The 22938-nt window shown below is 50.7% G+C and overlaps 1 protein-coding gene across 3 annotated transcripts in view; it reads right to left on the reverse strand.

Annotated features, from left to right (window-relative positions):
- Positions 1-22938, reverse strand: part of PLXNA4 (plexin A4) — a 481037-nt gene that overhangs the window by 85162 nt on the left and 372937 nt on the right. For all 3 annotated transcript variants that reach the window (XM_006047726.4, XM_025291543.3, XM_025291544.3), the window contains 5 exons: positions 16959-17082; positions 16137-16290; positions 14842-14941; positions 12355-12469; positions 409-609 (listed from right to left, as the gene is read on the reverse strand). In XM_006047726.4, coding sequence (XP_006047788.2) covers positions 409-609; positions 12355-12469; positions 14842-14941; positions 16137-16290; positions 16959-17082 — 694 coding nt within the window. The remainder of the gene's footprint in view (positions 1-408; positions 610-12354; positions 12470-14841; positions 14942-16136; positions 16291-16958; positions 17083-22938) is intronic.

Here is a 22938-nt window from a genome sequence, read left to right on the forward strand (position 1 = left end):
ATGTGCTGGGAAACAGCCTCTGTGTGGGTGTAAAGGCTGATAGGGGTGGCCTTTGTGAGCTCAGATGAGACCCTCAGGTCAGCCCTGGTAGGAAGTCCGGGCCAAGAGTTTCCAGAACTCCAGAGTTTCCAGAAGGAGGACGCAGCCCCGCAAACACATCTAAGCCCACAGACAGTGTTTAGCGGCCCCACGGCTGCCCCCAGCCCCTCGGGTCACCACGACAGAGCCACACCTGCAGGCAAAGGCATGGTGAGCTTGGCTGGGTCGGCAGGGTTGGTGGAAGCGGTGGGAGGGGAGCTGAACAGTTCTGCTGGTGTTGGGGGCAGTCCTGCCCTGCTGAGCTGACTGAGGCCAGGAGAGAGCGGCGGGCAGGGGTGGGTGCAGGGGCAGGCGCGGGCGGGCACTCACGGAGGTGTTCTGGCACTGCACGCTGGAGCTGTTGAAGCGCAGGGCGGGCACCCTCTGCTCGCTGCCCTGGATGTTGAGGACGCACTCGTAGCCACGCTGCCCCGACTGTGGCTGCGGGAGGTTCTTGGCCTTGAGGGTGATAGGCTTGATCACCTCCACAGGCACCAGGATCTTGTCCACACGCAGCAGCTGGGGGCAGTCCTTTGGACAGACAGCGAGGCTCAGCTGGGGTACAGGGAGCCCAAGGGGCAGGAGTCCCTGACATCACGCAGATGTTCCACATCATCTCACCCCTCCCAGGGGCTCCCCACATGGGGCCCTCTGCACTGCTGCCCACGCCCAGCCCCCAGCAGACAGGCAGAGGGACTGAGCACCCCATGTCCTGAGTTCTTGAGGCACTCCCCACGGAGGTCGACCCCCACCCCGCTCTCGCCAGCCCCTGTGGTCCAGACTCCCAGTGGTACCCTCTCAAGGGTGAGGGTTCTACCCTGGTAGACAGAACTCTGCTGGCTAGGGGTCCTGTCTCATTTTGGGCTGCCAACCCCTTTCCCTTGGTTTCAGGCTGCCAAGCACTGGGACAAAAGGACCCATGCCAGCAGCCCCGCAGTGACCCCAAAGCCTGGGATCGAGGCTCTAGAACATCAGTCTGGACCACGGCCCAGGTGGGTGTGGTTAGGGTTAGGGTTAGGGCTGAGTCTGGCATTTGGGGATGTTCTGGAATGAGCCCCAGAGACCTTTGAAATCCAGAAAGCTTCTGCCTGAGCTCTAGGGATGATCTGACCCCAGGGAAGTGACCCTCGGCAGACACACACTGAGCTCCCTCTGATGGGGCAAGCCACTGATTTCTGAGCACATTCAGGGATGGAGGAGGTGGATCACTGGGCCCCTTTTCACTGGGCAATCAGCTCTGTCCAGAGAGGGCTGGGGGCAGAAGGGGGTCAAGTAAGGAGAATGGTGCTCTGCCCAGCTGGGAGGTGGGTGCTAGCATGTGGCTGGATTCTCAGGAGCTGGTTGGAAGAGAGTCTTGGCCTGGGCAGGACTGAGGCCCAGGGTCAGGTGTGTTTTCCATGCCTAGATTCCTCCCAGCGTGATACTCTTTTGGGGCAGGCCCACCAGACAGATGGCTCTGGGCAGGTCAATGGTCAAAGCAAGGCTCATACATCCTTCATAGGATGCTGCCTCATGGGCTCACTGCAGACTCTCAGATCCCCAACCTCAGCTCTCTTCCTCAGTAAAGTAAGGCAAGAAAGAGGCCAAGGGAAGGCCTGAGACCCTGATGGAAGGTGTCCCAGGCAATCAGGCACCCAGGAGTTCTGTCCCTTGGGTCTGAAAGCAAACATGAGCCCCTCAGTCACTGAAAACTGGAGGGAGAAGAGCTCTAGAGCCACTGAGCTTCTGACAAGCCATGGAAGCCTGACCACATTACACATCTGTCCCCACCTGAGACTCAACTTCCTCATCTGTCAAGTGGGTGGAATCCAAGGACCCATTTGGCTCTAACCAGTCCTGATTCCATGATTAGGGTGGTCTCACCTCCATTCTTTCCCATGACCCTGTAGCCTTGCCTTAGGGGAGTACCCCAGGACCCATTAAAAGAAGCCTCTCCTCTCTTCCAGGGTATCCACTCCTTTAACCCGAAGAGAGGCCAGACCAGGAGCAGCAGACCCAGCTATCCACATCTGAGTTTGCATCCAAGAGAACCGGAAGCAGGGTCTCCAAGAGATACTTGATGCCCACACTCACGGCAGCATCCTTCACAACAGCCAAAATGCGGAAACAACGGAGGTGCCGTCGTAGATGAATGGATAAGCAAAATGTTATATAGACATGCAATGGAATATGATTCAGCCTTAAAAGGAAGGGAATTTAAACACACTCTAAGTCATGGGTGAATCTTGAAAACATTCTGCCAAGTGAAACAAGCCGATCACTGTGGACAAACACTTTACGATTCCATTCACATGACTACCCAGGGTAGTCACATGCATAGAGACAGAAGATAGAACAGGAGTTTCAGGGGGAGTTAGTGTTTAATGGGTGCACAGTTTCAGTTGGGAAAGATGAATAAAGTTTTGGAGATGGATGGTGGTCATGGCTATACAACAATGTGAATGCACTTTTTCCACCACTAATCTGTACACTTAAAACTGGCTAAGATAGCAAATTTTATGATATGTGTGTTTTGACCCACTTTTAACTAAATAAAACAGAGAGGAGCAGCAGGAGGGGCGAAGGGATGGAGCCTGAACCCTGCTTCTGGCCTTGAGGCTCAAGAGCATGTGGGTCTCCGGGACCTTGAGGTCCCACGTGGACTGAGGGTCTTAAAGGTCCATCCTGTGCCCTTACCTCTGCTGCTATTTCAGCCCCTCTGCTCGGGCAACATGAGAACTCGGGACACAAGACAAACGATTTTGTGAAAAGGATGAAGTTCAGGTTGGAATGGGAGATGTGTGATGCTGGGAACTCAGGAGAGAAGACTGATGCCAAGTGGGGACTGGTGAGCCCGAGGGTTTGGGCCCATCCTGACTCCACTCTTTCCTCCTCCCTGAGACCATGGCAGCACTCCCTCTCCAAAAGTGGCACAAGCCTGACCTTGCCCCCTGCTACTGCAAGGAGATCCAACCGGTCTATCCTAAAGGAAATCAGTCCTGAATATTCATTGGAAGGACTGATGCTGAAGCTGAAACTCCAGTTCTTTGGCCACCTGATGCGAAAAATTGACTCACTAGAAAAGACCCTGATGCTGGGAAAGATTGAAGGCGGGAGGAGAAGGGGACGATAGAGGATGAGATGGCTGGATGGCATCACCAACTAAATGGACATGAGTCTGAGTAAGCTCCGGGAGTGGGTGATGGACAGGGAAGCCTGGCGTGCTGCAGTCCATGGGGTCGCAGTTGGACACAACTTCATGACTGAACTGAACTGATACCCACATTTGCCCGAGGAGCCGCATCTAGGGATGTATTTGGACTAAGAGGAGTAGAGTTGGGATTTCTCATCCCCAAGTCCTACAGGAAAATATGGCAGCTCAAGAACAATACAGTGAGGGCGTCTGAATCCCAGAGTCCTCTCAGTCAACCCAAGGATCCCTTCTACTTCGCACAGGAGAAACCAAGGCAGGGAGAGGAAAAAATAATGGTTCAGTGTCAGCAGATGCACTGGCAGCTAAAGAACTCAGATGCTGACCTGCCATCTTTCCTCCTCTTAATGAAAGAGGCAAGTTCTCCCTGGCAGATAGGAGCACCTTAGGATGGGGTGGTGGGTCAGAAAGATCCCCCAGAGAGTTTAGGACTAGGGGCCTTCGAAACCCTCCTGTGGAGAGCTGGATCCTCGCCTGGGGGCTGGATCTGTTCTGGTCTGGGATGGAAGTTAAGCCTCTCTCTCTTCCCCTGTAAGATTCTCTCTGAGATTTGTTTTTTAATGAGTCCTCCTTGTCAGTGGCCCCATAAAGGCCTATTTTGCATATAAAAAGCTTGGCGGCTCTGAGACTAAGTTCATTAATAATAATTGGAGAGAGTCGGGGCTGGGCTGGGCCCATTTTCCTCTGGTGGCGCTACTGATTGACCACAGTGTCCCTCCTAATTGAAAGTAAAATGGCAATTTCTCCCCAGGCAACAAGGCATGGAGGGACCACTGCCACCCGGCTGCCTCCGCCCCCACACCCCAGACCCTGCCTAGCCTCGTGCTGAGATCCCAGATACAACACCACCTCTGAGTCTGCTCAGGGGAAATTTCAGAGCAGACTTCCATGTTTCTCCACGAAACATTTCTCTGAGGCCCTGTTCCCCAGCACTCCAGCCATGGTCCTCACCTTTGAGCTTTCTTAACTAAAAGAACCTGGTTTGGGAATCCTGTACAAGTGCAAGTCCGTTTTCTTCCTCTTGCTAACTTCTGTCTTGTTCACTGTTCACTGTTCAGGCTCTGAACAGTGCAGGGCTTCCCTACCAATGGGGACTAAAAACCCGTCCCCATAGGGTCATTTGAGGGGAGTTCATGAACTACCCTGTATAACACGTCTGGCACAGAGGAGCAAGTGCTCAAATTTAAAAAAAGTTGGTTCTTTCCTCGTTCATCCGTCTCAGCTCAGGCTGCACCTGTTCTCTCAGCTACTCCCTTTTTCTAAGGCTCCTGCTCCCCTGCTCCCACCTCACCTCTGTGTTATTTTGTTCTTTTCCACAAACTCGCATCAATTCCCATGGTCCAGCCTATCCACCCCTTCTTGACTTCAGAGCCTGACAATTTCAACAGCTCCAAGTGCCCCTAACACAAGGCAGACAGGTAGAGAGGTCCCAGCTCTGTTCACTGCTCATCTAGCGGCTGTCCCCTCTTCCAGAAGGTTCCGTGTGCTCTGAGAGGACCTCAGCTAGCCAACCACATGGCTTTGGACAAGTTCCCAAACCCTCTGGGTCTCCTCACCCATAAAATGAAGAGGCTGGTTTGGATTCAGTGAATTGTATGGTCCCAGTTCTACTACCAACCCAGTAGATGATCTGGGACACATCCTCACATCACCTTTCTGAGACTCAGTTTTCCCATCTCTAAAATGGGGGCAAACAATGCCTGTTCAGGTAGCTCACAGCCTGGTATTCAAAATGTCAACCACTGCATGCTGGAAGGCGGTGGTGGGTAGTTTGTGGGGGAGGTTGGTCTCCTGGAAGTGCCATTTACCTACTAGGAGGGAAGTATTTTAATAACTGATATATTGAGAGTGAGATGGTTGGATGGCATCATTGACTCAATGGACATGCATTTGAGCAAACCCCAGGAGATAGTGAAGGACAGGGAAGGCTGGCATGCTGCAGTCTGTGGGGTCACAAAGAGTCGGACATGACTGAGTGACTGGACAAAAACAACAATGTTGCAACCTACATAGTCACACCCGGGACACGGCTCTGATAGGCAGTGTGGATACCGCTACTCTGGCTCAGACAATCAACACGCTGCAAGGAGTACAAGGCTTCACCCTGTAACCCACCGTTTCCATCACCTTACACACATTTTGTCACGTGCTATCTTGCTTCGTGGCACAACACATATGATCACCCCCATGTCCATGAGCAAGAAATGAAGAAGACCAGTTACCTCACTCAGTCCCCACAGTGACCACGAACAAGACACTCCCATCATCATCTCACATTCATCCCCACATGATGACCAAACCCCCTTACAATTGAATTCCTTAAAAACATTCTGCCCTTCTTTTTCCAAAGAAGATATTTCTTTAAACAATCATTTGAAAGGGCCAGCTCCCGGAAAGTAGAAAACACCTGCATTTAGCAAGATTATTTGAAGACTCATGCCTATATTAAGAGCCAGATTCCTGGGGAGGCTGTTTTGCCCATGACAACATTCTGCAGTCCTAAGAATAAGCTGAGGGTGGGGAGAAGGGTGCCTTGAAGTGCAAGAACATCTTTAATATCTTGGCTTTCAGGAAGAGGCTCCGGTGGACTCCAGGTCCACCATCTAGCCTTGTGCATATTTTAGTTTCCACTTTTCCACTGAAATGAACACGGAAGTAAAGACAGCATGACCAATTATGGGGCAGCGTCAACCCAAGCCGACACATGAGGGCAAAAAACACGCCTTTCTGTCTACCATGTCCAGCGTGTCATTGGCTGCTTTATACAGAGGTTTCATTGCATATTTAAATAATTGAACAAGGACATAAAGAGTGTTGCCCAGCTGGGAGAGGAAAATCTGCCTCCAGGGCTGGTGGTTCCTGGGGAAGGGGTGGTGGTAGGCTGTGGATTTACAGCCCCTAGTGTGTTTACAAGATGAGGGCTCTAATTCTCTCAGTTGTTACTGCAAGACTAGGGGGATGTGATGTTCTGGGGCGGGAGGGGGGGGGAGCTGGGTGGGGGCAGCACAGAAGGGTAGCTAAGGAATAAGTAATTTGCAGGTCACCCCTCCCCCCATGTCACCTCAGCCGCCATCAATTCCAAAGCCAAGTCAGCCCCAGCCTCAACCCCCAAATTTACACTCACCTTCTCAGACCCAGGGTGCCCAATACAAAAATGCAATGCACCATATATTTTCTTCACTGTTCCCCAAGTTTATAATGCCATTAGCGTGATCTACGATGGGCCAGTTTATGGAGAGAGCCAAGTAATAATACAAAAAGGAAATACCCATAACCTTAAGCAGGGGGAGGAGCAGATGAGATTGATGGAAAGTGCAATTGAGTGGAGAAATGGCAACCCAGTAATAGAAACCTGCAGAGGGGGCAGGGGCACAAGGGGCGAGCAAGTTCTTGAGCTGGGTTTGGCTTTGTTTTCTCAAAGGAGGGTGAAAGGCATGGCAAGGGTGGTTTCGTTTCCCTGAGTTGGGTCTCGGGAATAGTTCCTTTGCAAAAAGGGGAGCAGAGTCCCTGACAAGGAGACCTGAGCTCCTTCAAGTCCAGCTGGGGGACAGGCCTTTGGCCTGCCTTATCTCTGGGCATGGGGCTTATTTCAGCAGCCTCTCCCAGGACTGGACTTTTCCTGCCTTACTAATTCTGCAGTCCCGGGGAGGACTGACCTTGGGATCTGCAGGTTTCCCAATATCTGTCTTGGCAATGGATTCATCTCAGTGCTATCAGGGTGATAGGGGACTTGGGGACAGGCTTTCAAGCACAGCTTTGGAAATCAGATAGAATTCATTTTGCCTCTTCTGATCTCACAACGGTTCTCTGGAGAAAGGCTCTGGTTGAACTTCAGGAAGAGAGGGACTGCAGGAAGCTCCTCTGTGAGCCTGCTCATGGGCGCTAGGTGGGCCTCGCCTTCCTCGCAAAGCTCAGCCAGGCTGGAGCCTAAACAACACAGCATCAACTGTAGCTGACTCTGTCGTTGAGTGTAGATGAGAAATAACAGCAAAATAGTCCTTCGAGGATAAATTCTTCTCATTGCATGTGCTTTCCCATGGAAGTTCGCCTTTGTTCCCCAAGAATCATAGTTATTAAGTGTGTGGGCTTGATGGGGGGCTCAGGTCATCCAGCAGAGGATTCCAAAACCACTTGGAGACCGGCGGCCCCTCCCTTCTCGGTGAAGGCGAGAGCATGGCCTTGTTGGTAGCTGCCCTGGTGAAAGGCCATTCCTGTGGGAAGCCAGGAGTCTCAGCTGATACTGGGAGAACAAGACTGAAAACTCTCTGATCCCACTTCAGCTTTCCCTCATCTTCCTCTTCCTATTCTTGTCGGTACCCGGGATCTGGCAGCTGATCTAAAGACCCAGGGTTGTTATCACAATGCCATCATTAGTTGAAACAAAATCATTCCTTGTAACTGGAATACAGTGACTATAAACGACATATGCTATTGGGCATTCTATTTCTAATAATTGTAATTACTGGAGAATACTTGCCATTAATATAATAACAACAATGATTGACCAGTTCTCTGTTCCAGACCAATAACTTCACCTGAATGCCCTCTTTGTTCAGGGGAAAAAAAGAGGTAATTCAACATGCGTGGTGATAGTCAGTCAACAAAGCCAGTGTTGAAACTGGAAGACACCTGGATGAAAATCTTCTTAGGGATACAGGATGCTGCTGGGGAGTAGAAGGGCCACCTGGCAGCCTCCTTCTTGGCTAACAAAAGGCCTCTGTCTACATCCCACACTCAAAGGTAGAAAGCAAATGAAAACCTAGGGACTTCTAGAAGAATGGCTGGGCCTGAGTCTCCCCCTTCATTCCCAGGGTGTGTTTGGGCCTAGAAGTTCAGGGCTGCTACAGACCTGAGGCTATGTGAGCCCCTCGTTGGGCAGAACTGGGAGACCTAGGCCACCCTTGGATACCCACCTGGTAAGGCCACTTCCTGGACGTGGGTTTCTCGTTGATGTTCTCCAAATTATTTCCACTGATAATTACAGAACCTCAGCGATCACATGGACCAATGGTCCCGTTTTACACGTCTCTAAATACAGATCCACTGGTCTCTTGTGTGTGTGCTAGTCCTTCAGTTGTGTCCGACTCTTTGTGACCCCAAGGACTGTAGCTTTCCCGGCTTCTCTGTCCATGGGCTTTTCCAGGAGAGAATACTGGAGTGGGTTGCCATGCCCTTCTCCAGGGGATCTTCCCAACTCAGGGATTGAACCTGGGTCTCCCATTGCAGGCAGCTTCTTTACTGTCTGAGCCACCATATAATTTTATATACTGTTAAACCTCCCATCGGAGAAGGCAATGGCGCCCCACTCCAGTAGTCTTGCCTGGAAAATCCCATGGACGGAGGAGCCTGGTAGGCTGCAGTCCATGGGGTTGCTAAGAGTCAGACACGACTGAGCGACTTCACTTTCACTTTTCACTTGCATGCATCAGAGAAGGAAATGGCAACCCACTCCAGTGTTCTTGCTTGGAGAATGGTGGGCTGCCATCTCTGGGGTCGCACAGAGTTGGACACGACTGAAGCGACTTAGCAGCAGCAGCAGCAAACCTCCCATAATTCTTTGTGTGTAGGAAATGCTCAGCAGTGGGTAAGGCAGGATGAGACGTGACCTGTGACAATGTTTCAGAGTACCATGCCATGAATAAGCTCTTCCCCTGGCATGGAGACTGTGTTATTGTGTCTGGAGGCTTCCTCAAAATCACCATTCAAATGTGTAAGTTTCTTTGTTACCCGTTATTCCTGTTACCAGCTCTTCTGAGAGACAAAAATATAGAAAACAAAACAATGACATTAAAAAAAAAATCATATTTCCATTAGCAGCCAGGACTTTTTTTTTTTAAATCTCTGAGGACAATGACCTTCTTCTGCTGACCTAAAATGGCTCGAATCAGCCAATAGTCCACAGATACTTACTTATTTCTTTTCTCCTTGGTACAGTCTCCAGGAAGACACTGTTACAACAACCATGATGAAGTGGTGAACTCTGGCCTCTTTGTGTTATATTCAAAATAGTCTGTTATTGATCTGGGTATAGTGCAACCTACAAGTTTGGACCAGGAGGAGCACAGCTTTAAAGCTTCCTTCTCTTGAAATAAATAAGCATCCAAGAAAAAGAGAAGCCAATGTTAATTCCATTCAGTGATGTGATAAGAGAGGCATGGTGATTTCAAGTTATCTGGGAGCCCGTCACTGTGATGGCTTGCCATAACAATGGTAACTGGACTGTCGTGGGCTAGTCCTTCTCTTTGCCCCTCCATCCATCACGCTCCTCCAGGCTTTTTCTTCTTTCAAGGACCCTGGTGCCACACCCTCTGAGGTTCCATGAATCCCCAGTGACCTTTGCCACAACCAGGTACAGATGAGAGCTGTGCCTGGCTTGTGATCTGGGCACTTGAAAACATTGTTCCTTTATGGAGATCACTGAATGGCACTGAGAAACGTGGTGGGCTCTTGCTTTATTCTTTTCTGTTTTTTCCCCTCCCCCTCTTTCTGAGTAGCAGATGCCAGCACCTTTTACATATTTAAAAGAAAAGGAACTTGGGACAGGAGGAGCAAACAAGACAGAAAAAGCAGAAATGTGGAAACCTCCTTCAAGGTAATTAAATGATTAGGGCCTTTGAAATCCACCAGATAGCTCAGTTGTCTCTGTTTTCATTTTATTCTCGGGCCTCTCTACACGTGAAATCCCTGCCAGATACACCAGTCTGGGAAGCCAGAGGCAGTCTGAAAACCTCTTTGTCTCTGCTCCCATCAAGTTACTTGTGGGTTTCTGAGCAACATAACAAGACATACTTCCTAAGCTCTTAGTCCTTGCTTGGTGGGTCAACCAGCCCTTCTTCTGCTCCTGACATCACACTAAGACAAAAGTCCAGGACTGAGGAGACGGTACAGCCTTTTTTCAGGGTCTTCATGCCAAGATGTGCCCCTTGGCTGTCAGACCCCTGTCTGTCTTATTAGCTTTAGCTCCACTTTGTCTTAGTTCAAGACAAGCAGAGAATGTAACTATAAAAATTAGACTCACATTCCTACTTAAAGCCAGGACATAACCTCTTTTCTTCCTTTCCCCATGAAGGGATGATCTAGGTCTGGGGCTCTTCTCTGGATTATGAATTCAGAGCAGCCATTTCCAGCCACAGACAGACCCGGTCGTAGAGGCAGAGGGTCGTAGAGGGTCTAGAGATTTCCACAGCCTGTTCTTGTTCTGGTCTGAAACCTACAAGGGACTTGACGGGAGCAGTCAAAAGAGGATTTCAGCCTCTGGCCAGCTTCCCAGGCTGGTGTATCTGGGAGGGATTTCATGTGTGGAGAGGCCCAAGAATGAGACCAAAACAGAGACAATTGAGCTATCTTGTGGATTTCAAAAGCCCTGAAATCATTTAATGACCTTGAGGAATGTTTTCACATTTCTGCTTTTTTCTGTCTTCTTTGTTCCTTTGATCCCCCACCCAGTTGGGATCATCCTCTTACTCGACAACCTCACCATTCCTTGCCTTTCCCTCTACATGGACGGCTCTGCCTACTCTCTACCTGGAGAAGTCCTGCCTGGCCAGCACATCCTGGGAAAACGGGATCCAGGGCTGGAAATTCCTCATCGCCAGGCACAGGTCAGTTAATTTTCCTGGGTAAGGAGGGCCCGATACGGTAGATGCTGGTGGTGAGAAATTTCCCTGGTGGTCCAGTGGTTGAGAGTCTGCCTCCAAATGCAGGGGACGAGGGTTTGATCCTTGTTGGGGAACTTAGATCCCACATGCTTCAGGACAGCTAAACCCGCATGATGCAACTAGAGAGCCTGCACGCTGCAGCTACTGAAACTGTGAGCTCTAGAGCCTGCACTCTGCAACAAGAGAAGCTTGTGCATTGCAACCAAGACCCAGTGTAGGCAAAAGAAAAAGAAAAAAAGATGCTGGTGGTGAGGTGTCGTTCCTACCTTTCAGAGACAAGACAGCTTCCCTCCTGCCCTTAAGGGTTTGGCCTAATTTAGGGTTCCTGGTGGGTGGGAATCTAGCCGGAGGGGGAGGGGGCACCAAGACAAGCCTCTCTGTTCTCACCATGCCCTATCCAGTCCCCTAAAGAGCCCCTATACTTTCTGTACCTGGAAAGGCCCTGCTCTCACAGCTATGGTTTTGCCATATGGTCATGGCACTCATGTAGGTGTGTGAAGAGGGCTAGAAGGTACATCCAAGACCTGGGGGTGGGGGCAATATCAGAGCCTGTCTGAGCCCAGTGTTGGCTGAGAGAGTGCCCTGTCCCTGCATCCAGTGGGGTCTAAGCAGCGCGATATAGATATTGCTTCTCCATCTTCCTATTCTAAACAACAGCATTCTAAACCACTCTGCGCAGAACTACTGACCCCATGGTTGGAGTCAAAGAGCACCATTATGTTGGAACAACAGTAGACTTTTTCAAAGTGAATTTTACATCCACTACCCTTGAGGTCTTTGCCCTAAAGCTTACATTATCAGAGAGGAAACAATATAGGCATAGAGGATGTCTATTATGACGATGAAGACTTTGCACAGATAAGACTAAAGATGAGGAGGGAACAGAAACGGTGCCATGGTCATGGAGCCTGACTCTGGGTCAGTGATTCACAGAGTGGTCTGTGCAGCTGAATCGCAGATGCCTCAGCCCCGAGGGGCCATCAGCTGGTCTGGGACCACACTTTGAGAACCACCACTCTGCAGGGGTGGGGGTAATTTGACCTTTTTGATCTCAGCTCGGCTTTGTGGACAATGCTCCAAGGGAAAGCTAGAGGACTCTACACACAATCCTGCTCTGTATAATTATTTCCAGGACACACACACACATCTCTGGAATTGTTTTGGAACTCACCTGGTGTGCGGAGGGTCATGCTGGCTGGAGTGACCTGGAGGGCACTTCTGCCTGTAACTGAACCCCCAGGACTGATCCAGAGTGGAGAACTTTGCTTGTTTACTGCTTTCAAGAAATGATTCTTTAAGGGGCAGGGTTGGAGAGCGAGGGGGTGGTCCTCCTGGATTTACCTCTGTTTCCTCTTTTTAAGGGAAAGCCTCCCTGGGTGCCCCTTGCTCACGGCAGGCAGCACTCATGGCTCTGGCTGTGGGACCTACCTCAGGCAGCTTCACCCGGCCTTCCTGGAAGGAGCAAGACTTGGGGTCGTGGGTGCAGACGTGGCGGTATTTACACCAGTGGCAGCGGTATGGGCTCTCCACGCAGGACAGGCACCTGGGCACAGAGGCGGAAAAGGCACACATCAGAGAACCTGTATGCGCCCAAAGCCGAACGCCGAAGACTCTAGAGCCTAGCAAAACGTGTCTCATGGCAGGAGAAACCACCCTTACACACTCAGGAAGAGCAGATCTGGTTAAAAACCCAGCCCCTTTCTCTCCAAGTCCTCAGGAAGCTGGGAGTCTGGCCTCCTCCCTTTTAGTCAGGTACTTGACAACCTGATCCCCCAGGACCTCATCAAGCGCCCTCCATTTTTACAGGATGGCCCTCGCATTGGCTGAATAGGGAAACAGTGAGGTCTGGAGTTGAGGGGCTCATCCAGAGAACCCATCGGAATTAGGACAAACAGTGAAATTGAGTTTTAATTCCAGTTGACTCCAGAGTCTCGGCTGACATGGACCTACTCTGGCAGGGGAAGGTCCTGAGGCTGCCCCCTCAGTATGGGGCTCTTGCAGAGTTGGCAGCCCAACCTCTACTCATTACCCCAGGAATCACAAGGCAACTTGATAAAAGCACCTTCCTGTTTAAAACCCAGCATGGTTCCCTTCTTATAAAAGGTCAAACCTAAATGCCTTGCCATGCAAGCTAAGCCTTTTGTGGTCCAGGCCCACTGTCCCAGCACGTGTCTGGTGCTTCAGCCAAGAACAGGCTTGCTGTCCCCAAGCTGTCCTTCTACCTGGAGTACCATTTCTTCTGCCTCACCATCTCCTCTTGCTTCTTTGACTGATGGCGAGTTGGTCTCACTGAAACCTTCACCCCATTCATCCCCTTGTTTCTGTCTCTGAGACAGTACTGGTCTTGCTGTATTATATTTTACTTATGTGCTGTCCTGTGTATCTGCTTGCCCACTAGGCCATGATTCTTGGGGGCTAGGGATTGAATCTTTGCATGTTATTATTTTCTGATCCTCCCTGTCTAATGAGTAACACACTGTCTTGCACATAGGAAGCTTAAAGTCATTTGATAGACTGAATGGAAACTTAGAATATGCCTTCATCTACCAACTTCACTTTCCTAGAGGGGCAAAAGGGGAGTGAGGGATTAGGTTACTAAGCGTAAAGCCATGGCAAGCTCTTTGGAAAGAAGGAGGAAGAGAATTCCAATTGGCTGGGAGGAATGGCCGCCTGTTATGTGGGGCTCCAAAGAGAGCCAAGCTCTGGACTCACAGCTGCCATAACCAATAACCAGACAAAGCCCACAGCCTAGAGCCCCAAGTATCTTTGGTGATGTTAACTAGCTTGTCCTATATGGAGAAGGAAACAGAACATTATGTTAAAGCCAGCAAAGCTTTTTGAGATCAGGCTCTGTGGTTTTCAAACTGTGCTCTAGGGAACCCTGGGAGTTCCATGGAGCTTTTCTGGAGACTGTGTGAGATGTGAGGGATTCCTAGATAGAGGGGATCCAGGTGCCCTTAACTCTCAACCATCTTCTTCTTCCATTCATTTTGTATCTTGGGTTTTCACACCTAATCTTAGTTGAAGAAAGGTTTCTATGGTGAAAGAAAGGTTTGTATCTTCTCAGTATGGTCCAAATCCATCCTTTTAGAGAGGAAATAATAACATAATAACGGTAAAGTACACAGTGCCTAGACAATGGGCCAGACATGGATCTAAGTGCCATCCTTGTAATGGCTTTTTTAGCTCTCACAGCCACCGGTGGGGGCTGGCAAGCAATCAGCGATGTACCAGACAATGGGACCGAGCCCTCACCATGTCAGCTGTTAAGTGTGTGGGTGACATCCCCAGGAGGAGAACTACTGCTTCCTCGCTTACAGAAGACACTGGGCGCAGAATAGCTATGTGGACTAGCTGGCCTGATGCCGCAGCCCGAGCCTCTGTCCTCCGTGGCTTCCCTCAGGAAGTGGATGCTCCAGTCAAACAGAGCCAGAGCTGGAGCCTGAGCAAGAGCCAGACCCCGCCCCAGGCCAAAGCCTTCCTCTGACCCTTGCCAGCTGAGTCTTGACCCCTCTGCAGGGAAATTGTGCAAGCTGAGCATTCGGGTGACTTGTGGGACCACCTGCTCACACACATGGGGCTTCCTCTCACTCCCCAGACCCCTTCTCTCATCTAAGATGCTGGCTGCTCTGTTCTGCAGGTGAAAAGCACCCCTCCTCAACAGATGGTGGAAGGTGAATCAGGTTAGACAGACTTATGCCAGAGAAGATGTATGGGTGAGGGACCTGGAGCTCCCCAGCTCACAGGCTCTCACTCTGCTGATTCTAGCCTCTTCCATTAACCCCGTGGGTGCCAGAGGAGGGAAGTGAGAGGTCACCTTCAGATGGTAATATGGAACAAGGGTGGGGGCCTCCTCTCTTTGGATGAGCTTTGACCCCAGAAACAGGGAGTTGAGTGAGACGGGGGGACACTTACGAATTGTGGACACTGCAGTTGTAGAAGACAAAGCTGGTGCTGGCGAAGGTCATGCCTGTCTCCTTCGACTTGAGCTGCAGCTGGACAACGTGGTGGTCCCCTGTGGGCAGAGCGGCCGTGGGGTCAGGTGGAGGGCCACAGTCAAGGGTCAGGTCCCACTGAGAGCAGCACACCTTGGGAAAGGGCCGCCCACTCCCCAGGAGGTGTGCTCAGCTCTAACAGGACTTGGAATCAGCTGGGCCCAGTCCAGGGCAGAATGGACTAATCCAAGAACAGAACAGCTGCAGACAGTAGTTCTAGTCTATTCCTTTTTCCTCACTCTAGTCCCAGCATCCACCTCTCATTTGCTTACCAGGTTCTTTCCTGTACACACACACACACTCTGACAGGTATTCACATGTGCATTCACATGTATGATGTCCATGCAGGCTGCACAGAATTGTGAACACACACATTGACTAGCTACCAGGAGAAACGTGTAGACACTTGGCAATGTTGCCACAAACCACGCAAGAAGTGTTGCACGTATGTAAGTGCCCCACGAGCCCCTTCCACTTCTGTAAGGGGAGACTCTGACGCTCCCTCCTCGGGGGGACTGGTGGCTCCGCTCGGGCGGGCGTCCCTGGACTCCTCAGCTGGCGCCAGGAAGGAGCTGAGGCCCATGTTTAATTCACAGCCCTGACCCCAGGCCCCTTGTTCTGAGCCTTCCCCAAGAGCCTCATTAATCAATCAGCTCAGAACAAATGTGACAAGCCCAAATCGGAGGACCAACATGGAATCAGGCTGCCCAGGCTGGTCTGTGCCTCCCAGTGCTGGACTTCTGTCCACTCTATCCTTCCCATGGCAGCCGGCCATGAACAGGCAGCTCTGGGGAGGCTGGGCGGGTCGGGGATGGTGTGGAAAGCAGTCAGCGTCAGAGACCCTGCAGTGTAGGAGGAGGTAAGGAGCCAAATGACCCCTGCACCCCATCCCTCCTCCCATGCTGCAGCAAGATCTCTAAGCTGGCACTCTCTGATGCTGTGCTGGCCATTCCCTCCCTCGCCCTCTTGGCATTGCTCCTCACCCATGGTGAGGCTGACTCCTGGATGCTCACCCAGTTTCAATTCCAAAGGCAGTGGAGGGACACTCCATCCCCGTCTTCCTAGAGCATCCCCACCAAGGTACACCCTTTCCTCCAACCCTCCCCTCCTGCGTGCTCCCCGCTCCCCAATCCCCTGCATCTGTCCTGAGTTCTCGTGGTCCAGGCAGCAGGAGGAAGGACTTGCCACCCAGCTTTGCCTCTGGGGACCACTCACCGTTCTCCGTGATGATCCGGGGCACCTCCTTGGCTGCCGGGGAGTAACACTGGATCTGATTGCCTATCACCAGCCCATCCATCTCTGAGAGGTCCTCAAAGGTGCAGTTGACGCCAGCTGTCAGCTCCGGGACGTTGTATGTCTCCAGGACCAGCTGTGAACAGCCCAGTGTGGGGAGAGAGAAGAAGAGAGAAATGGGAGGAGAAATGGGAATAAAGTAAGAAAGAGGGAGGGCAAAAGAGATCAGAGAGAAAGAGAAGAGAGAAAAGCATGTGGCAATATTGACATAAAGAAGAAAAGAATTATGACAGGAGCGGATGGAGAAGGTAAAACAGTAAGAGACAGAGAAAAAAGAAATTAGCGTCTGAATGTAGTTGGCCCAGGAAATGGAAATGACTGTTTAGGGGATTTGTAGGTAGAGAGATGGGCATGATTCCATTATCTTCAATTTTGGAAACTGGGAACATCAGTCATCCAGGTGCCTGTGTCCCGGCTTCTCCCTCTGCACATGCATCTTTCCCATCTTACAGACAAGGATGGCGTTCCCAACACTCTCCCTGTCTCGGTCACTCTTCTTGTCATTTTGGTGTCTCAGTTTTCCCTGCCTTTCTATCCATTATGCACAGCGCCTCTTCCCCAATATTCCTGCAAACGTTCCCCTCTCCCATCCCCAGGGACACATTCTTAACCCCTGCTCTGCCCTGGGGTGGCTTTGCTGGCCAGACACAGCCCAGCCCTCCTGGGGGTGGGGATGGGTCTGCGGCCCTTTTGGTGGGAAGAGGGCTCTTCCCCAAGTCCCTCGACCCCTTCCCACCGTCTCACCAGGACGTTGTACTGAGAAACGGAGATGTTGCTGGGGTGGACGGTCAGCCGGACGCACTGCTTCACCTCGGAGGCGAACCTTCGGGGCTCTCTGGACCGCTCACAGCGCTCCTTCCGGGTGCACCTGGGGAGGACAGAGCGACCCACGGGGACTCAGGATGCAGCTCCTGGTCCACCGAGGGGCTGGCACGGAGGCCTGGCACTGCCAGCAGCAACTAGGAGGTGCCCAGGACTAACCTAGTTTCCTTTCACCAGCCTGTCCAACCCCTATCACGCCCACATTGGAAGAAGGCAATTCCAACCACTGGTTGCCACATCAAACCCCTGAGAGTCACCCCAAAGTGCTCTCAAGGCCTCCTCATTCACAAAAACAGGTGAAAGTTCTTTCTATCCCCCCTCTCCACTCACTCTCAGCCCTCACCACCCTCTCCCTCCTTAGCAAACTGGGGCTGTTCTTTCCAGATTTCTCCTCTTTCTGATTTCCTTGCTTTTGTGCACCCCAGCTCCTCTGTCTGGACGCCCCTCTCACCACATTACCCTCACCCAACTTCTACCTATCCCTCTAGACAAGGTTCAACCATGCTTTTGCCATGGCGCCCCTCTCCCCACCAGCCCACTCCTCAGTTCAGTTCAGTTTAGTTGCTCATTTGTGTCCGACTCTTTGTGACCCCATGAATCGCAGCACGCCAGGCCTCCCTGTCCACCACCATCTCCCGGAGTTCACTCAAACTCACGTCCATCAAGTCCGTGATGCCATCCAGCCATCTCATCCTCTGTCATCCCCTTTTCCTCCTGCCCCCAATGCCTCCCAGCATCAGAGTCTTTTCCAATGAGTCAACTCTTTGCATCAGGTGGCCAAAGTACTGGAGTTTCAGCTTTAGCATCATTCCTTCCAAAGAACACCCAGGGCTGACCTCCTTTAGAGTGGACTGGTTGGATCTCCTTGCAGTCCAAGGGACTCTCAAGAGTCTTCTCCAACACCACAGTTCAAAAGCATCAATTCTTTGGCGCTCAGCTTTCTTCACAGTCCAACTCTCACATCCATACATGACCACAGGAAAAACCATAGTCTTGACTAGATGAAACTTTGTTGGCAAAGTAATGGCTCTGCTCTTCAATATGCTATCTAGGTTGGTCATAACTTTTCTTCCAAGGAGTAAGCGTGCTCCTACCCCAAGTGAAATTAACAGCACTGTGGCATTTCCTGCCATCTAGAACTTTTTGGACTGTATGACAATTATTAAGCTAAATGCAGCCCTCTCCTATCAAGTGTGAACTTCTCAAAAGAAGGAACTATGCCTGACTTATTTTGGAATCCCCTGCATACCTCCTGCCCAGCAGACAAAGGTAAATGTGAGTGAGCAGGAGGAAGCGAAGGGTGGGGTGGGTGGAGGAGTGATTAAAATCGCAGAGTGTAGAAGTTCAGCATGGGCTCTGGAGCCAGGCTGAGCTAGATTCAGACTCCAGCTCTGTGGCCCAGGGTCACTGCTCTAGTGAAAGTTGCTCAGCCCATGGAATTCTCCAGGCCAGAATACTGGAGTGGGCAGCCTTTCCCTTCTCAAGGGGGTCTTCCCAACCCAGGGATCGAACCCAGGTCTTCTGCATTGCAGGCAGATTCTTTACCGGCTGAGTCACAGGGGAAGTCCAAGAATACTGGAGTGAGCAGCTTATCCCTTCTCCTGCAAATCTTCCTGATCCAGGAATCAAATCAGGGTCTCCTGCATTGCAGGCAGATTCTTTACAACTGAACTATCAGGGAAGCAGGCTCAATGCATACATGCGTGCTAAGTCACTTAGTCCTTAATTATGTCCGACTCTTTGCAACACCATGGACCATAGCCCGCCAGGCTCCTCTGTCCATGAGATTTTCCAGGCAAGAACACTGGACTGGGTTACCGTTTCCTTCTCCCCTTGCTCAAGGTCACCAGCTAATCAGAGAAGCCTGCATTTAAACACAGATCAACTCTGGACCCTCCATTCTCACCCACTGTGCTCTGCCTCCCCAAAGCTTCTACTAAACCCATTTCCCTTGCCATTCTGATGTCCCCTTCTGTGCTTAGGGCAAGTTAAAAATTTCCCTCCAATCTTCTTTTCCAGGCTAATCTCTGTTTTTGCCTGCCACTGGAAGCACTTTGAATATCACTGAGACTTGTGAATTCTCCAGGACTCATCTAGAAATCACATCCCAAGGGTGAAAGGTCAGCTAAGAGTGTGGTCATCTCCAAGGCGCCCCTGAGCTGCTCTAGCAGACCCATGGCAACAAGGGCATCTGCCTAAAAGTCTGGGAAGTTAATTTACCAGGCTAGCTCCTCTGCGCGGACTTCATTACCTCCAGCCATTAAGCTAATGTTATGGACTTTTCCAGGGTGTCTGCACTGACATCGCTATTAATAGTGTTATTACTCCCATTAACAGCAGACCCAGAGAGCTGGTACGAACTTCAATTATTCACTGACTCCCCAACTTTGAAGTTCCTATTTCCAAGAGCAATCAGTAGATCTGAAAAATGGCTTTGATTAAATTATGAAGAGAGGAAAAATGAAGCTACTTTCAGCCCAAACATCACCAGGACTTACCAAATAGAGTTCAGGCAGAAAAGAGGTGACTCTCTCTCTGTTGCAGGGGGTACAAAGGAACTCTGGTGGGAGAATCTCACAACAAGGTCTAGCTGCATGGTTCGCTGCTCCCAGAGTTCATAGGACTGCATCTTTCCACAGCTCCCAAGAGCCTGAAACTAACTATGTATCATCTCCCTTCAGATTTAGGTCTGCAGTGCAGGAGACTCAGGTTTGATCCCTGGGTCAGGAAGATCCCCTGGAGAAGGGAATGGTTACCTAGTCCAGTATTCTTGCCTGGAGAATTCCATGGACAGAGGAACCTGGTGGGCTACAGTCCATGGGGTTGCAAAGAGTCAGACACAACTAAAACTTTCACTTTGAAGGGAATGGCTACCCACTCCAGTTTTCTTGCCTGGAGAATTCCATGGACAGAGGAGGTTGGCAGGCTACAGTCAATGGGGTTGCAAAAAGGCAGACACAAGTGAGTGACTAACCCTGGGCACAAGTACATGGAAGCCATCTATAGCTTTCAGTTTTTAAGATCCCGTCCTGCTCTGTACTCTTAGGCAAATTACTCTAAGATCATGGCATCTGGTCCCATCACTTCACGGAAAAAGATGGGTAAACAGTGGAAACGGTGGCTGACTTTATTTTTCTGGGCTCCAAAATCACTGCAGATGGTGACTGCAGCCAAGTAAAAGACACTTATTCCTTGGAAGGAAAGTTATGACCAACCTAGACAGCATATTAAAAAGCAGATACATTACTTTCTCAACAAAGGTTCATCTAGTGAAGGCTATGGTTTTTCCAGTGTGGATCCAGTATGGATCCACTATGGATGTGAGAGTTAGACTATAAAAAAGGCTGAGCACTGAAGAATTGATGCTTTTGAACTGTGGTGTTGGAGAAGACTCTTGAGAGTCCCTTGGACTGCAAGGAGATCCAACCAGTCCATCCTAAAGGAGATCAGTCCTGGGTGGTTCATTGGAAGGACTGATGTTGAAGCTGAAACTCCAATACTTTGGCCATCTGATGTGAAGAGCTGACTCCTTTGAAAAGACCCTGATGTTGGGAAAGATTGAGTGCAGGAGGAGAAGGGGATGACAGAAGATGGGATGGTTGGATGGCACCACCAAGTCAATAGACATGAGTTTGGGTAAACTCTGGGAGTTGGTGATGGACAGGGAGGCCTGGTGTGCTGTGGTTCATGGAGTCGCAGAGTCGGACACAACTGAGCGACTGAACTGAACTGAATTTGCTGCCTCAGTTTTCTCATCTGTAAAATGGGGACAAAATAGTACCTACCTAATGTGGTTATTTATGAGGGCTAAAAGAGGATGTGAGTAAAGCATGGAAGACAGCAGCTGATGTATAATAAGCCCTCAATAAAAGCTAATGCTACTGTCCCATCCCTCCTCCACATTCCCCATCCAAGCCCTCCAAATCACAGCTGATGCAGAAGTACAGAGCTCCTCTCAGTCTGGCCCATGGGGCAAATAAGAGATGAAAAGAGAAGGATAGGGGCAGCACTTTTCCTCTTAATGAGGGAGAGGGAGCCCCAGAGGGCAGCATGGAGCAAAGAGGAAAAGCCTGGGTTGTAGCTCTGCTTTCTTCCCGGCTGTCAAAGGGTATTGAGGACTCAGCTCTCTTCACAGAAAGTCAAGTTTAAGGTCAGTGTCAGGGATGTTTTGACATTTCTACTATCCCTCAAGGCCCATGAGGGCGGAAGCTGTGAATGTCCAAAAGCAGACAATTGACCTTAGAAGTGATGGGGAAATGGAGGGGAAGAGTGGATTCCTTCTGGGTTCTTACAGGGTCTGGTGGGGTAATGGCTTGAGTGCTTCTGGCACTCTGATATCTCACTAGCCCAGGCAAGAGCTGGGAAATGTGCAAAGGGTTAATTTATGACCCCTGGTAGGGAGGTGGTGCTGCTGGCCTAGATGTTTCCTTCAAAGGAGCTACAGGGACTTCCCAGAGCATCTCTTTGCGTTCCATTGTGGGGGCACCTTGTGCATGGCGGAAGACCCTGCTTCATCCATTTTCCAGGCAGGACTCAAATACAGCATGCCGTATGGCTTTGAGTTTCTAGACAACCATTCCTGACAGCACCAGGGCCACCCCCACCGAACACAGACTTGCAAGAAGTGGGCCGCAGCAAGACAGCCCAGGCCCGGGATTGGAGTCCGACCCTGCTAAGCTCCTCTTCCCTCTCCCCCTCACTCCAGTTTCTCTGCGGAGGGTCCTCCAGCCCCATTCCAGAGGTGCTAAAAGCCCTTGGGGACAAAGGCCCTGGCCCCTGGAGGGGTTATTATTCAAGTCAGTGGTTCCAATGAGATTATCCTGTCTAATGAAGCAGCTCCTACCGCCTCCCCTAAGCCTGAACTTTCACTGCTGGAGAGTTCCCAGCCAAGTGGAAAATTAGAAGGGAGAGGAATGGAAGAAGGAAGGGGGTGAGGGGTAGAGAAAGAGGTGGTGATTAAGTTCTCCAGAAATTAATTCCTAAATACGGCGATAGAAATATTAACTCCCAGGGCTGCCGGCCGGGCAAGCAAATTTCAGTTTGGAAGGGGGGCTATTTGTGAATCCAAACTTGGTGAGCCTCCAAACTGGAGTCAGCGGGGGGGCGTACATCATTGCTGGTCCATCTCCCCAGGCCCTCCAGGGTGGGTCTACCTGCAGGCCTCGGATATCAGAACTAGCTCCTTGCCTCTCCCCACAGGCAATTCCCTAGTCCTCAACCTTTCATGATGGTCATGCTTGAAGTGCAATATTTGGGGAATCTGTGTTTAGAACATGAAGGGGTTGGAAAAAATGGAATGGAGGTGGGGCTCTCAAATGAACTTTATAGAAAAGTTAAGAGGAACCTTATTCAAGTTGGAGATCCTGGGGGCACAAAAGGACTTGCATTTTGGAATCAGTTTGGACTTGACTAAGGGGACATTTGGTCCCTGGTGGCTCAGTGGTAAAGAACCTGTCTGCCATTGCAGGGGATGTGGGTTCGATCCCTGGGTTGGGAAGATCCCCTGGAAAAGGAAATGGCAACCCACTCCAGTGTTCTTGACTGGGAAATTCCATGGAGAGAGGAGCCTGGGGTCGCAAAAAAGTCAGACATGACTTAGCAACTAAAAAATAAGAACCAACAATGGAACAAATTGCTCTCTCCACCCTTTCCCAGGTGGCCCTGGGACAGCCACACACACACACACACACACACACGACTGTTTCAGACAAGGTGTGGCTGGTTGGGGTTGCCTGAAGCAGGAAGACTTCCCAGCAGTGGGTTAGTCCCAGCCACCCTGCCAGAACCCTCCAGGGAGGACAGGGAGGGGACAGGGACCATGGAGGAGGCCCTGGGTCAGACACACGACCCCTGCTTACACTGCCACTAAAGTCAGAGCTACTTCCCGGCCCCCCAGGGGTTG

Source organism: Bubalus bubalis, chromosome 8 (assembly GCF_019923935.1).
Source record: "Bubalus bubalis isolate 160015118507 breed Murrah chromosome 8, NDDB_SH_1, whole genome shotgun sequence".
Taxonomy (NCBI): domain Eukaryota; kingdom Metazoa; phylum Chordata; class Mammalia; order Artiodactyla; family Bovidae; genus Bubalus; species Bubalus bubalis.